At 48.6% G+C, this 14,506-nt stretch overlaps 5 protein-coding genes across 5 annotated transcripts; 1 reads left to right on the top strand and 4 right to left on the bottom strand.

The window, feature by feature from the left end:
- Positions 1-62: 62 nt before the first annotated feature.
- On the bottom strand, positions 63-3,393 carry ASPVEDRAFT_63289 (uncharacterized protein; the record flags this gene model as incomplete). The annotated part of the gene is made up of 8 exons (XM_040815669.1): positions 63-609; positions 843-1,028; positions 1,477-1,548; positions 1,900-2,302; positions 2,358-2,453; positions 2,512-2,894; positions 2,952-3,043; positions 3,201-3,393. 8 exons carry the CDS (start codon positions 3,391-3,393, stop codon positions 526-528), a joined length of 1,509 nt encoding a protein of 502 aa, XP_040669418.1. The 3' UTR covers positions 63-525.
- Positions 3,394-4,449: 1,056 nt separating this feature from the next.
- Positions 4,450-7,796, bottom strand: ASPVEDRAFT_134795 (MDM20/NAA25 family protein; the record flags this gene model as incomplete). The annotated part of the gene is made up of 8 exons (XM_040807167.1): positions 4,450-5,202; positions 5,251-5,363; positions 5,426-6,188; positions 6,240-6,516; positions 6,576-6,916; positions 7,002-7,178; positions 7,257-7,532; positions 7,662-7,796. 8 exons carry the CDS (start codon positions 7,794-7,796, stop codon positions 4,450-4,452), a joined length of 2,835 nt encoding a protein of 944 aa, XP_040669417.1.
- An 803-nt stretch (positions 7,797-8,599) lies between these two features.
- Positions 8,600-9,353, bottom strand: ASPVEDRAFT_134694 (coiled-coil-helix-coiled-coil-helix domain-containing protein; the record flags this gene model as incomplete). Its single annotated transcript, XM_040807159.1, has 4 exons — positions 8,600-8,647; positions 8,779-8,806; positions 8,950-9,057; positions 9,268-9,353. 4 exons carry the CDS (start codon positions 9,351-9,353, stop codon positions 8,600-8,602), a joined length of 270 nt encoding a protein of 89 aa, XP_040669416.1.
- A 1,696-nt stretch (positions 9,354-11,049) lies between these two features.
- ASPVEDRAFT_30157 (uncharacterized protein) lies at positions 11,050-12,695 on the top strand (the record flags this gene model as incomplete). Its single annotated transcript, XM_040810326.1, has 4 exons — positions 11,050-11,133; positions 11,194-11,313; positions 11,375-11,467; positions 11,520-12,695. 4 exons carry the CDS (start codon positions 11,050-11,052, stop codon positions 12,693-12,695), a joined length of 1,473 nt encoding a protein of 490 aa, XP_040669415.1.
- Positions 12,696-12,867: 172 nt separating this feature from the next.
- On the bottom strand, positions 12,868-14,418 carry ASPVEDRAFT_43141 (alpha/beta hydrolase). Its single transcript, XM_040812758.1, has 4 exons — positions 14,309-14,418; positions 13,876-14,238; positions 13,466-13,760; positions 12,868-13,379 (listed from the first exon to the last, which is right to left on the bottom strand). The coding sequence occupies exons 1-4, from the start codon at positions 14,354-14,356 to the stop codon at positions 13,090-13,092; spliced, it is 996 nt and encodes a 331-aa protein (XP_040669414.1). The 5' UTR covers positions 14,357-14,418; the 3' UTR covers positions 12,868-13,089.
- Positions 14,419-14,506: the final 88 nt, after the last annotated feature.

Raw genomic sequence — 14,506 nt, 5'->3', positions numbered from 1 at the left:
TAGCGAATATAAAATGAAATGAATTTATGGAAAATTATACTGAATAGCAGTTGATGCATGCACTCTCTCGTCTGTCTTGCCCCTCTACGATGGAAGGAAATATAAGGATACAAGTAGCCTGTGAACCCGTTTCGAGCTCAAGAAAGCTTTCTCAGCGATAAAAGCAGCCGGGTATTACATATGCATTTTTAATTAGACCTCGTAGATAATCCACAACCATGTTTTCCCCTACGCTCCCCTCCTCCTAAATAGCTCTTCTTGCCTTCCTAGTAAGGGATATATCTAGATAGCAAATAGGATAAATAGGTCGGTAGGTCTGTAGCCATCATATATTGCGCCATATACAACCCACCACCCAGCCTAAGCTCTTGGATGTACTTCGTATCGTACCCGACCCAAGTAACAGGATGGATAGAGATATGTTCTCACTTTTTTTTTAAACTTTGTTTTCATTCATCTCGTTCTCGGCTAATTTTGGAGAGACATGGACAGAAGGTAGAGAAGAAAACGGGAATAAAGTTAAATTTAGTGAGCACCAACACGGCGAGCCTCGGCGATGACGCGCTGCATATCCTCAACCTTTCTCTTTCCGCGGGTGAAAGTACCGAGCTATACGGAGAAAAAGGAGTCAGCCTGGTTCTTCTGTTTGAGGCAGTATATAGATGGATTTGGGCGTGTTCAGCGAGCGACTCAAATGATTCAATCCATGGATGGGGGCGAGGTTGTCCAAAAGGCATTAACCGGTTGATGGAAACGACGCCCAATCCAATGAATGTCCTCGGCTGTAATTTTCTCTGCTGAAACCGACCCTTTCCCGCAAGGAATTAATGGTGAAAACATACTCTCTTCTTTGCGAGCTTACGGGCACGCTTGTCCTGAGCGTTCCTCAGAAGTTCGATGACACGGCGCTCATAGGGAGCGAGACCGACGACCTCACGGGCGATGTCGCGAACGAAAGCGGTGCGGCGGGAGGCCTTGCCCTTGGAACGGCTGATGCGGTTCTTGGGGGTGTTAAGGGGAGTGGTTTTCTATAGCAAAACACGACCGGTTAGTTAATCATCGCCCAGTGATAATTTTGACCTCTTAGATGAATGGATAAATGGATGGTATATGGTTCGGAGAGCTTTCGCGTCAAGCTGAGATGTGTCGAGTCGTATAAATTTCGGTCAAGGCGAGTTCGACCTATTGTGTCCATGGTAAATTCCATCGCCCAAATAATCTTCTTGTCGGTGTATCGTCGTATGTCCCATTGCGGTTTTATTGGCCACTGAAATCTTCAATGATTTCAATTGCACCTATTCCCGACCACTCCGCTCAAAAAAGTTCCATGCCAAATATCGTATATTCGCTCGCTGTTCATATCGACTGACTCGACTCGGCTCGACTCGACGGAAAACTTCCTCACTCTCCATCCATTCATCCCATTCCATCCATCTGTCAAAGGTTTCAGACACGAAAAGAAAACAGAATACATACGTGGCCCTTGTTGAGACCAACCGCGATACCGGAGCGTTCTTGAGCCATCGCGACGAGTTTATCGGTGGGCGACTGGTTGGCGACGGGGAGGTTGTTGGCTGAAGTTGTCAAAGTCGGTGCGGACTCTCAAAGTTCCTCCAGTGTTTCTGGGTTCGGCGGTGGGTCCACCGCCTTGGTGCGTAGCGAGGGTTAGGCTGTTAGGGCTAGGGCTATGTCACGGGTGCCAAGATATATCTACAAGGCTTGTTCATGCCTCAGGCGCCAACGGGCTATACTTCTGGAAGTTGGGGAAGACTGCCCGCATGCGCCGGGGGTTAATAACCTTACTATTAGGTCTTTTCTGGTTATTTTGATGATTGGGTCAATCGAATGTAATTTTCTAGCTAACTATCTGCTAATAGCCTGCCCCGGTCCTGATTCTACGTCTACTTCGATGATTCTCAATATGCCGCGGCCATCTTCTCTCCCGAATCCTGAACCTGCTTCCCCATAATAGCCCCCTTGTACTGGAGTCCTGCTCCGTTCTATTCTAGATTCAGTTGTATAACCAGATCCGCAGAATATTCGCGCCCTATCATCGTCCGATTCGCGTTCAGGATCAGTCAACCGCTCCATAGTAAACAAGCTATGAGATAGCTGATTCTTCCGGCCGCGCGATAGGGCATACGACTCCTCTGGTTTACCGAAAGAATTACTCTGTACATCTGAACCTTTTGTATGGCTGAGATCGGACAGTTTTGACTTGGCTTTGGTGAAGAAGTGGCGGAAGAACGTTGGCAATGCTGGGAGGCTGCTAGCAACGATTCCGCAAGTGACTTCGGCTGTGCTAGTCACGGTTAATCCAAGTATAGCCAAAGCTAAGAGTAAAATAGCGAACTTACGTCCATAAAAATTCCGAGAACCAGTCATATGTTTTATCTTTTGTATCCCTGTCCTTGACGCTTACTGCGAGACGCATTATACTGGAAAAGCACCCGCTGGGGTATCATCGTCAGCATTATATTCACGTCATAGCCGGAGGGGTTGAGAACATACAATACACCCGCTGCAAATATAGCGGATATACCCATCTTTCTTCTCGTGGTCATCTGCAGTCTCCAAACGCAAACGATGGGAAGGACGAGCATCATGAGGTCAGAAAGGACATTAATAGCGGCCGTCACGAGAATCGGAATGTTGATGTTGATGCAATGACCTGGGGTGTCTGTGTCCCAAATTTTAGACCGCGGGAGGCACTGGAATATCTTCAAGAAGAAGTTCGCCAGATAGAATGCCGCATTAAACCAGATGAACAAGTGGATGATTCGGTACGTGTTGCCTCTGCGGGACGGCGCAAACACTCGCAGATACAGGAGAAAGAGAGACAGCTTTGTGACGAATATGAGAGGCGCATACACAATTTGCGAAGAATTCGCCAGCTGCAACACCCCATGTTAGTAGAGGTTCTCCCCCGCCAGCAAGGGAGCCAATCTCACCTTTGCGTACTCTCGTAGATCGGGCGGCGCTACCATATATTGATGGACTCCATTACCGTGCTTGTCTGCTTCAATCGTGATGACAGCATAGGCTATCAGTCCAAGCTAAGAAAGCTAGTTAGCAAGACTACATAGAATCTAAGAAAAAATGGCCCGCAGGCATCGTACCCAAGCCAGCAAACATGTATCTATCAACTCGCTTTAGCCAAGCTCATCTGACAAGCATCCAAGTCTCGAAATAATACATACAATCTTCCCATCCCGGGTTCTTCAACACCAAAAGTTTCGAGTACATCCTCATGCCGATACAGATAGTGGTTACGGTAAGGCATACCACCTGTGTAACGACATCCCATGTTCGCGCCGAATGCCGGTAGTCATAAGACTGGGAATCTGGATTTTGGTCGCCAACATCGCGACCAAGTACCCCAATACCGACCATCGCGATGGTGGGGGAACGATGGCGACAAGAGAAATGGCACGTCGACGTGGTCCGGGCTTAGTCCATCGAAGCTGACCAGGAAAAGCACCAAATATATCTCACGTCAAACGGAAACGAGCTAAGGCAAGGCTGTTCGGTAAGCCATTATCAAGGTGCGCCCGTCCGGTGTATCAGAGTCAGAGACGACCACTGGCGGGAAACCAGTGGGCATATGTAACGACCTAAAGAGTAAGCCCCGGAGGATCGTCATTGCAATGGCAGACCGGAGTACATTATTGCTCACAAGCTAAGCTGCAGTGTAACCCTCCCTGACTTAGTACTACACATGGCCGAACATCAAGTGAAAAATGACCCGTTGTCAAATGTGATAAGCGATGATCATTTCCGGCCAATGCCGTGCATGGGTGCCAGATGGCACTCGAGAGAGCTGAGACTGGGAAAGTGGGAGGTGCTGCATTTGGAGCTTGGGGGCCGACTCCAGGTTATTGCTCCATCAGAAGCGGCTAGGCTGCAAATCGCAAGAGTCAAGGGAGAAGCGAAATGGATTGACAAACAGGCTTGATTGGATCCTGTTTGCCCGACAGATCAAGCACCCTTGCTTGGTGTTGCGGTTCAGCATTCTTGTCCCGCAGTCTCCCAGCCTCATGGAGTCGTAAGAACGTGCGACTTCAGGCATGCAGAATGCGAGGATCGGAGTACAAACGAGCCGGGTTTTCGCAAATTCATTCGTATTTCGTTTTATTTTTGGTCGTGATCGAGTTTCGCCATTCCTGATTCATTCAGATGCAGGAAGAAGTCCAGGGGTTTCTGGCCAGTGAGGATGAGAATGGAGGAACAAGAAGGCTAAGGAACAAAAAGCAAACGACGACCACTCAACATCGCACGACCGAAGCCCGACCCATAACTAGCTTCATCCATCGCAGCTGTTGGCAGGTTGATCCTTGCGCATGACCAAAGGATCCTGGATTCAACTTTATGGAAATGCTTGAAATTTCAAACCATCTCTATACATTTCTGAAGAAATAAATTAGATGTCTACGGTGTATATGCCAGTAATCACAGCCTGACAGCCACTACTCCACCGAGCCCTTCGTCCCAGCTTTCCATCAACTCGCCACAGAATAACTCCAAAGACGATGTATCGAGGGTCTTCTCAAGTTCTCCACGGAGCTGTGGGCCATCTGCACTCGTGCCAGTACCACCCACAACCAAGTCAATCAATGAGCCAAGCTTTCCTGACTCGGAAACCTGTTTCTTAACTACGAGGATATTCGTCTGGGCACTCTGGTGTACCTTGCGTCCCAAGTCCAGCAGGCTTTCAACTCGATCCTTGGGTAGCTTGGCACTCTTGGATCCCTTCTTCGATGCTATAGAGCACCATTGAGCCAGAGCCTTGATAGAATCAAGAATGGTGAGTACACCATGTAAGAGTCGCCAGGTTGGAGCATATGGAGCTTCCGACTGTAAAAAGATCGCCGTCTCCAACAATAGTGGCGAAACATTGCTCCCGTCTGTTGCAAGAGCTTTCAACGTGGAGTTCAACCAGCCCTCCAGTTGGTCAAAACTCTCCTCGACATGCTCAGATGTGACGAATTTTGATCCACTCAGATACACGGCCAACCGTAGCAGGCTTAGGTTGGACTTCGTGCACTCGATCTCTGAAGGAGTCATTTCAGATTCGGCATTAGCCCCGATAATGGTATCAAGCTCCGGGATTTCAGTCGTTTCCGAGATTGGCTTTTGAGCTGCCATATCTTTAAGGAGCCCCAGAAGCCTGTCGGTCAACTGAGCTGACCTCACCCATTGTGCCTATGCTTGTTAAATACAATCGCGGTCTACTCCAAGGACATGACATACCTGAGGCAGAGGGCCTAGACGCATCAACTGCTCGAATGTAGGTTGACCAGGTGCCTCGCAGTTCATGAACGCGTCAAACGTACGCTGGTCAACTAATGGAGAAGGATCTCTCGCTATAGGTTACGGTTAGCCAACGCCTGTTCAACATGCGGGTAGAAGCAGTAGGAGTACAAACCAATCTCATCGTAACGTCCCACTGGGCTTCCACCCACAAGTCTCTGTACTCGTTTCACTTCCAAAGCCCACATTCTGCGACATAAACTCTGTTTCAGTCGCCTCTGAAGTTCAATTGTCCCCTCAACATTCACATAACTGCCATATTCCAAGCCGTTCGTACGATGTCGGGTGGATGTGACATCTGCGCTTAGGAAAAATACCATAGCCTGGACGAAGGCAGAGTGCGGATTGAAATCCTTGTATTCCGCACCTTCAATCGGCGGTGCAGAGTGAGGGTGAATAGTCGCAAGGCGTGTGAAGAGATTATGTGCGACTGTTTCAAACTGCATCTGCTTGACGGAGAGTTTACTGAACGTTTTCAGAGCAAGAGAACCCGCACCCAAACGGAGATAAAGTCGAACAAGGAGTAGCAACCCATGATAGTTGTGGGGGGAATCGGCGATAAGGCGCTCTAAGATTGCCGCCGCGCGGATGAGCATTACATCTGGAATCTGCTCATGCTTACTCGAAACCCAATTCCTGCTGAAGCGAAGCAAGCCCATTGCTGCAAGAACGCACAGATCATCACTTGGCTGGCTCTCAATGGTAGATGGAGCAGAGCTTCTGTCAGGGCGTCCCGCTTCGCGATACTCTTTTAGGCAGCGAGATACAAAGTCTTCTACTTTCTCCTTAGACACATTGGCCGCGTCCAAAGACATCAGAAAGCAATATTCCAACTTGAGAGCGTTGATGACCGCAACTCCTTTGAATGGGCCAGTTGCCTTCAAGGGTGGGTTAGCAAGTATAATATTACTATATTGCCTTTTACATACCTCATTTTGCAAAGACGCCTCGGATGCATATTTCACAAACGCCGAGATGGAATCCTTGGCCAAGGACGGAAGGTAACTCAAAAGATCACCAAAACAGTAAAGCTTGTTTTTGCTATGATCAAAATATGACTGGCATCCAGAAAGTAAGTCTTCCTGTGTTAATGCACCAGACTTGAATCTAGCATGCGTTAAATCGAGACGGGCTAGCTGTGCATTTCGGGACTTTGGCTGAGATTCAATGAACTCAGATATAAACTTTTGTGTCTCTGAGGTTGTTCTGAAAGATATATTATCAATCACCACGATCTATGTTGGGGGCTCATAATCGAAACTTACTCTGCGGAATTTAGCTTTTGTGCTGCGGTGACAAGCAGATGCCAAACAGCCCAGTCGTCGCGCTCCTGGATAGCCTTCTGCTCATCTTCATTGGTAGGGATAGCAAGAAGTTCTTTTGCATATAGCAAGCCCTCAGTCCACATCTCAGCCTTTTCTAAGCTAGCAAGCTTGACACCGACGAAAGACCAGTCATTCTGGACAATTTTTGACTTGATGCCAAGGTTGTCACTGTCTAAGATTTTGACAATTTCGTCATGCCGTCCTTGAGACTCATAAATTTTAACAAGTAGCAATAGCTCCTCGGCTGATTGTATAGCTCTAGGAGGGCTCAGTAATTCCTTCTGTATTGTTGGGCATAACGATTACCATCCCGGCTCAAACAGAGTCACGAAAAGTAGGAGACAAAAGTGGCAGGGAGCAACATACTGGATCAGACGGGACGCTTTCAGCAGCCTTGGAAACCATGCGGTAGGCAAGGGTGCCGAATAGTTTACGGTCCATTTCCGAGCTTGCTTCGTCGACTGCCAGGAGATAGCAAAGGAAGATGGCCCAGATGTAGTACTTTCGCTTTTTGGGGAAGTTATTCTGCAAGGACATAGCAGCCTATGACACACCACCAAATAGGCATGTCAGATCCGGGGTTCTTCCCAAATATAAAGGGTATAGCCTAGCCACACATACCTTCTGCGCGGACTTCCAATCATCGCCCTCAAAAGCGATGTTGAACCATTTCGTCTGGATATCGCGAAGTTGGGGTTTGGCTTTCGCAGCTCTCTCCCAGATACTCCTCATAGTCTCTTCGTTTTCACCCATTTTTTGCAGCGTCTCATAAAGAATATCCAGTGTGTCGAGGTCCGTCACCGCGGGTTCCGCTTTACATAGCTGGAGGGTCTCTGCAGTACCACGCTGCTGGTGGGTTTCGTCGGCATGACGGAAAAGAATATTTGCTTTCCATGCCTTTAATGAAACAGAGTTAGCAATCCTGAATACTAAGTTGCTTCACGTAGCAATAGACTAGGCTCCCAAGTAAAGCAGAGATCGGAGCGGCGAAACGTAGTAGAATCGCGGAGCAATAAAAAGACATACTTTCAGGAACGGCGTATCCTCTCCCTTTTTGATTCTTTTTTCGATCAACTGCAGCGCTTGTTTCAAGTTCTGGGCGTCAATGGCATCTTCGATTTGCTTGTTCCGCCGCTGGAATACAGCGTCATTGGTCGACATTGTGAGTGTTCGTGGCTCAGTGAGAGTTTTATATATGGTTTCAGGATGACGGAATCTCGTATTCGGTTCGGCAGATAGTCAAAAGGACATTCGTATGCTGCGCAGTCAAGCACAGCACACGGTGTGTGTGCGGGGGAGAAAGGCGATTGATGATGAGGGGGAAATATTTCTCTTCATTTTGGCGGTTTAAAGTGGGCGGGGAAATCGCGGAAGGCGGTGATTCCCCACCATCTACGGAGTATACCCAAGGTACTGCTGGAACTTTCAGGAACCAAACTCCTTGTATGGAACTCATAAATATTCGGCAGAAGTGGTTTTGTTTCAGCTTAGAGGAGAGTTGATCATCATGATAAGCCTCTTCCGTGCCTTCTATCGCACGGCGGGTGTCAGATCTACAGCAGGCATTATATACAAAATCTCATTAAGCAGTAATATCTGGGTCCGAAAGCACACCACATGATAGTTGGCAATTCTGGGTAACAGGGGACTTTCGTCAGATAATCAACTATATCAGTGTCGGTAACCATGCGATGTACAACCCAATAAACAGCTGATCGAAGGGACATAGTAATACAGGTAGTCTGTGAGCCAACATTCTCGGGCACAGATCAGGGAAAATACCTCCGAAAACATAGAAATTTCCCGATTGAGCCTGGAAAACGCCTATCGTACAGTGCAGCCAACCGAATCGTGAGGTTAACCCAAAGAAATGGACCAAGGTATCGAAATGACACTGGCATGGTAGGTTTGAACTTGATATGGTAACAGTAGCACTTCATAATGCAGCATTGGGACAAGCCCGCTCATTCCAATGCCTTTTGGTTGTCGGTCCCAAGCTTCTTTTGGGTTAACTGCAAACCAGTCAGTACTATACGCGTACGATCAGGATCATAGGAACATTAATAAACGGAAGTGCTGGATGACAATATTCCCACACCCAGGCTACTGAAGATCAAAAGAAGGTTATGGCACAATAACTCACCCATTGTTTCTTGCAATCACGATAGGCTCTAAGCTCGCAGTCAGTGGAATAAAGTCAAATAGACTGAGCACAGGGCACGTTTTTCATAGTGTTTAGGAATAAATCCACGGAATAGATCAGGGTATCGATTGATTGCATCATTGATAAAGGACATTGCAAGGAAATACATACTGGAAGTAATCGCCACACATCTCCCTATCAAAGCCGTTGCGTTTCATGCATTTTAAACTTCGATCCGCGAAGTCCTGGCAGGGATCATAATACTCGCTGGCGGGTTTGCTGGTAGACAACAAATCAGATCAGTAAAGGACGACTCTAAATCAAAACTAGGCGGAGGGCGTTGAATGGACGAGCTGAGGATCCGGCAGTGCAAAACGGGTCCAGTTTGGACATCTAGACCACGAGGCTACAACGCCATACCCAGATAATTTCCATGCAAGCATCCGGGAAGCAAGTGGGAGAAACGGTAAATGATGAGAGACAACCTACTTCGTGAACTTGCGCTCTGCGCGACCCCAGGAATTAGCGGAGGGATCGGTGGATGAGGCCGATTGTTGATCCGCTTGGGAAGCCATGGCCTGAGCAACTCGTTGTCCAAGGGTCCTGATCAAGAATATAAATCGGCACGAGTCAGAATGTGTCGGGCGTGAAGAATGTTACGGGGCTGCTTGACAAAGAATACAAGTTCAGGGTGTTGATCTGGATGATGCTGGTCTAGATGCTCGAGTTGGGAAAAAGTCGGAGACGGAACCGAAGTCTTGGCGCGATCTCCAGCTTGAGCCGTTTTGGTCCAGCGGAGAGCACTCCAGCTCTATACCAGCCCAGCCCTGGATTGTATCCATTTACAATTAGCCACTGCTGAAGCAGTCTACTGGTGTCGCCACGGGATCACAATACCTCGTGAGATGTCTCTTATCATGGAGTATTATATTGACTGCGACACTTACTAGATTTCTCGAGCTTCATCTCGAGTCGTGTTGCTGTTGTATAAAGCACTATGCGCGCAACCGGATGGCTTTGTTTATGCAAACTCGGAATAACTATTCATCGCCCGTCACAATGTTGGTCCTCGTCATATCAAGGTGGTTAAAAAGTGTTGCTGCTAGGGAGGTTGGTTTAGCTGGCTGCTTATTGAGATACTACTAAGTTTTGTTGCTATAGCATTGCTGGTTCTGATTTTTAGAAGATCAGTCTGCAGTACCTAGTCATGGTGAGTTTCTTCTTTAGTTGCATCCCACAATGGCGCCATTGCATCGAGATATATTTGCTGTACTCCGTACGTTGTTTTGATGGTGATGAAGCCGTAAGACCATTGCAAAAGCAGGGAGTTTCCCAGGAACAGGAAATCTCGTGATCAGAGATTGGCGGTCAGTTACCTAGTTTCGACCTAAGACAGCGCCATCTGGGGAGGAGCTAGGTATGAAAGAGGGGAAGCCTCTTGAAGCGGGGCATCATTCTCCTGGCCTTATCGTTCAGACGACGTGATATAGGCAGCGAGGTCTGGCTGAAAGGTCCGTGCTAATGCCACGCCGAACCGCCGAGTAAGCGAGATGGTGTTAGCTGTTGGATAATGTCGAGTCGAAATCCGCTAGTAGCCTCCACGAATGCGAAGGGATAGCGAGCAATTGACGCCGTTGGGACTTCCGGCTGTTAGGGCCGGATAGTTAGGTACGTTTGAGTATCTCCAAATCCTGAAACGGACTGATGTATTGTAGAAAAAGAAAGTCAGTCTGATTCCGTCGTGTATTACTTTTCAATAAAGTATTTGTAGATTGTGAAAATATGGGAGATGAAAATAAGGGAGAGCGATGAAGAAGGAAAGCCAAGGGTCCAGGGCTGGTGGTGCTAAGTAGCCTTGATGCGCGTGTTTGATCCGTTTGGTTCCTGCGCGCTTCCAATTCCGCCAGAAAAAGTCATGCTCACGCACCGCTGGCCGGTTGCCATCGCCTTCCTTTCAGATCCCTCCAGTTTCTGCGCTGCGAGTCTGACGAGTCAATCGAGTCAATCCCCTAGTCCAGAGACACCCGTTGACCGCCTCTGGGATTTCCTCGCCCCAGAAACTCTCACCCATCACTCAGCGGCGATCGCTCTCCCGCGTTATGCCCGTCCTTCGTTCGATTGCTTGAACAAACAACCGACATCAGCCCTCGCCTTGCTGGCGTGAAGCAAGCACCCTCCCTTCACTGAGAACTTTGAATACAGTGTTTTCGACCTCAGTTAACTCTCGGTTTGAATACGTGCAAAAAAAAAAAAACCGAAACTTAGCAGAATATGTCGCGGGCTACCCCTCCGACATGCGCTTTGACCAGAAGCCCGGCTAAGACAAAGGGTACCACGCCGCAAGATGCATCGGGGGTACGTTGTTTCGGCGATAATTTACTGGGATACGCGCTGACCGATTTCTTATGTGACTAGCTCTTCCATACGCTACAAGCTCATGTCGATGACATCCGCGGACTCATACAATGCGGGATATGTATTCGCCCACTCTACGAACCCTACACCCTTGCCTGCGGTCACACATTTTGCTACGGCGTTAGTTTACTTTCCCCCTTTAACGCCACATAGCGACTGCGCGCTAACTACTGTGCCATAGTGCCTGACCTCATGGTTCTCTGAAGGACGGCACAATAAAACTTGCCCTGATTGCCGGGCCCCGGTGAAATCGCAGCCCGCTCCAGCGTACCTGGTAAACCCTATCAGCTCTCAGTTATTTGTAGCTATCTGCTGAATATCTTCAGGTCCGTGCAGTTGTCCAGTTGTTCACCAGTCGCGCCGAGCTTCTAGATAAAGGAGAAACGACAGATGAACACAAAACACATCAGCTTGAGGAGGCGGAGAGGATAGAGGCGGACAAGAAAAACCTGGATCCAAGACAGGGAGGTCTATTCCGGGGCACATTCAACAAGGCAGGGCCTCCGCCCGCTGGACCCATTATTGACCTTGAGGACGGTGTCGTTCGTTGTCCGCAGTGTTCCTGGGAATTGGATGAGGAGGGCTGTGTGAACTGCGGATATCGGCCCGATGATGATTCGATGTCAGGTACCGATTGGAGAAGTGACTCGGATAACTCGGAAATGACAGATGATCCATATGAGGACATTGATGAAGAAATAGAGGATGGCTTCGGGGAACCACCGGGCTTCGACTGGACAGAGTGGTATGACGGAATGCCGTTGGGGTCTCTTCCTGCTGATTTTCGCTACGTTGCTCACCGTGATCGCAATGGCTACGGCTTAATGCCTGGAATGATACCTGGCGCATTTCCCCTCGAGTATCCCTATGGTCCTTCAGATCTCGATTCACACGGCTCTCATGACTCTGTCCATGATGAGGATGATGATGAGGACGAGGACGAGGATGAGGATATGGATTCCTTTATTGATGACGATGAGCCAACAGAGAATTACGCTTCAGATTCAGACCGATCAACCGTTGTTGGACATCCTGAATACAGCAGAGCTGAGTTACATGCCATATTCAATAACGAGTCGCCAGGCTCGGGATATAGCACCGCCCACCCTAGTACATACCACTTAAATGAGGCACCGGACAGCGAGGACGACGAAGACTCGGATACGACCGACGGCAGCGAAGCTGAAGGTGACGACGATGACGAGAACGAGAACGAAGATGATGACGATGAAGACGATGATGATGAGCCGATTCGACCTGCCGCAGCTATCAGTCGACGGCGCGGACCAACATATCAAATAATGTCAAGTTCTTCCCCCAATGGTGCAACGACCATAAACGGCGCAAATTTGAATTCACGCCCGCGAGCGCAGCCTCCAGTAGGCTCATCCGCCAGCCGCGCCATCTTTTTAGATGACGATGATGACTCGGAGGATCAAGGACCAGTCGCCGCTACGAGGCGAGCCAGGGGTCGCGGCAATTTTGGGCCATCAGTTTCCTAACTCTTCCCGTACACATTTTAACTCGTTTTCATACCGACCTATGCACTACCTTAACATTTTCTCACTTAGCCCAGGCCACAAGCCATCCGCGCAATTGGGCCAACTCTTGCAATTTCATGACCTGATGCTTGTCGGAGTTTACAGGTGCTGGACAAATGACCTTTTCAGCGAAGTCACATTTTTTGTTTTTTATGCTTGCATGTATGTTCTAGAATGGTTCTGGAATTTTTGGGGAGTATCTCGGTTTAAAGCCCTTCACGACGCATAAGACAGGCAGGACATTACTGGTTTCCCACTATATACCCAGAATACCTCTAGGGAGGGATTCTAGCCTTAGCTAAAACAATAATATCAAAATTCAATAAAGCTCCGTTCAATCCCACATCACCTACTACTAAGTCGAATCTTCTAACAGAAACTTCACACCTTCGAGGAGATCGTTTTCCCATTCTTTCGAAACGGGCAAATCAGGACACATGGTCCAAAATCCATGTGGAAGGCCTGGATATATATACTTCTTGGTCTTCACCCCTTCCTCCCGCAACAGCTGCTCAAATAACAATGTCTCGTCACGACGCGGGTCCCAACCGCAGACATAAACCACAGCCCGGAGAGCCAAATCGCTATGAGACTCAAATAGAAGCGGCGAGCGACGGACGTCGGCTGGTGGTGCGCCGTATTTTTCTAAAAACAATGTTAATAATACCTGTAATAAATGGATCCCTTACATAAGAGGGCAAAGTGAATGGAAAAGAGGACTAGGGCCTTACCAGCGAAATATATAATCCCCTCCTTAGTTAGCCCAGCAGACTCGGTGATCTCGTCTATGCTGAGTATCCTATCGCGGTATTTCTCAGGCCGAGCATCCTCGTGGCAGATTGTACCAGCCAGGAAGAGGACTCCAGTTAGTCGGTAAGAGAGCTTTAGGCTGGGGTCTGTCTCTTGTGCGATTATATGCGCGATCCCGGCAATGAAGTTTGCGCCGGCGGACGTTCCGCCTATGATGAAGCCGGACTCCAAGTCGATGGCCGAAGGAAGTTTGTCTTTGGCTTGTGGGGATGCGGCCTGGTAAGTAGTTTATTTAGTTAGGGTTGCTCCTCTGCCCTTGTCACAGGTATACGGATAGATCATAAGTAGATGCAAGAGATCCAAATGAGATGTTATCATTTTTCTTACTCACCCAGCGAACAACGTCCAAGCAATCCTCAAACCCAACGGGAAAGCGGTGCTCTGGTGCAAGTCGGTACTCAACATTGAGAACGAGGATCGGGATCTCTGAGGCGATGCGCCTGCACGAGGCATCGTCGGACTCTAGGCCACCGGAGACGAATCCTCCACCATGGAAATAGATGAGCAATGGTAGGGGTTTCTCGCCAGCATCGCCATCGTCAGAGGACTGCCTGTACGAGCGGATGCTGATTGGATGTCCGTCGCGAACTGGGACGTCGAATTCCTTGATCTCGAGCCCCGGTTGAGGAGTGACTGGGAGGTGGTCTCTGTTTAGCCAGAAGGTGCGGGTGCCGGGAGGGAGATTGCGGGGGAACTATAGATGACGGTGATGGTTACTGAGGTCCAAAATAGGGTCCCCGAAGAAGAAGCAGGTGGAGGTTTACATTCTCCCATTCGGGGTGCGGAGTAGTTAAATGGCGGTATTCGGCCATGGTAGATGGTGTTTTAGTAGATGACAACTAGTAGCACTACGACAAACAAGGCGAGAACTGGGTTGCAATAGAGAGTTTATAACCCAAAGTTGACGATCTCGCCCAGAATACTAGCGCTTACCTCGTGTTCTTCGGCCACAGTAATTCCAG

The sequence above is a fragment of the Aspergillus versicolor genome (genome assembly GCF_001890125.1).
Source record: "Aspergillus versicolor CBS 583.65 unplaced genomic scaffold ASPVEscaffold_6, whole genome shotgun sequence".
NCBI lineage: Eukaryota > Fungi > Ascomycota > Eurotiomycetes > Eurotiales > Aspergillaceae > Aspergillus > Aspergillus versicolor.
This window is presented reverse-complemented; position numbering and strand designations above follow the sequence as displayed.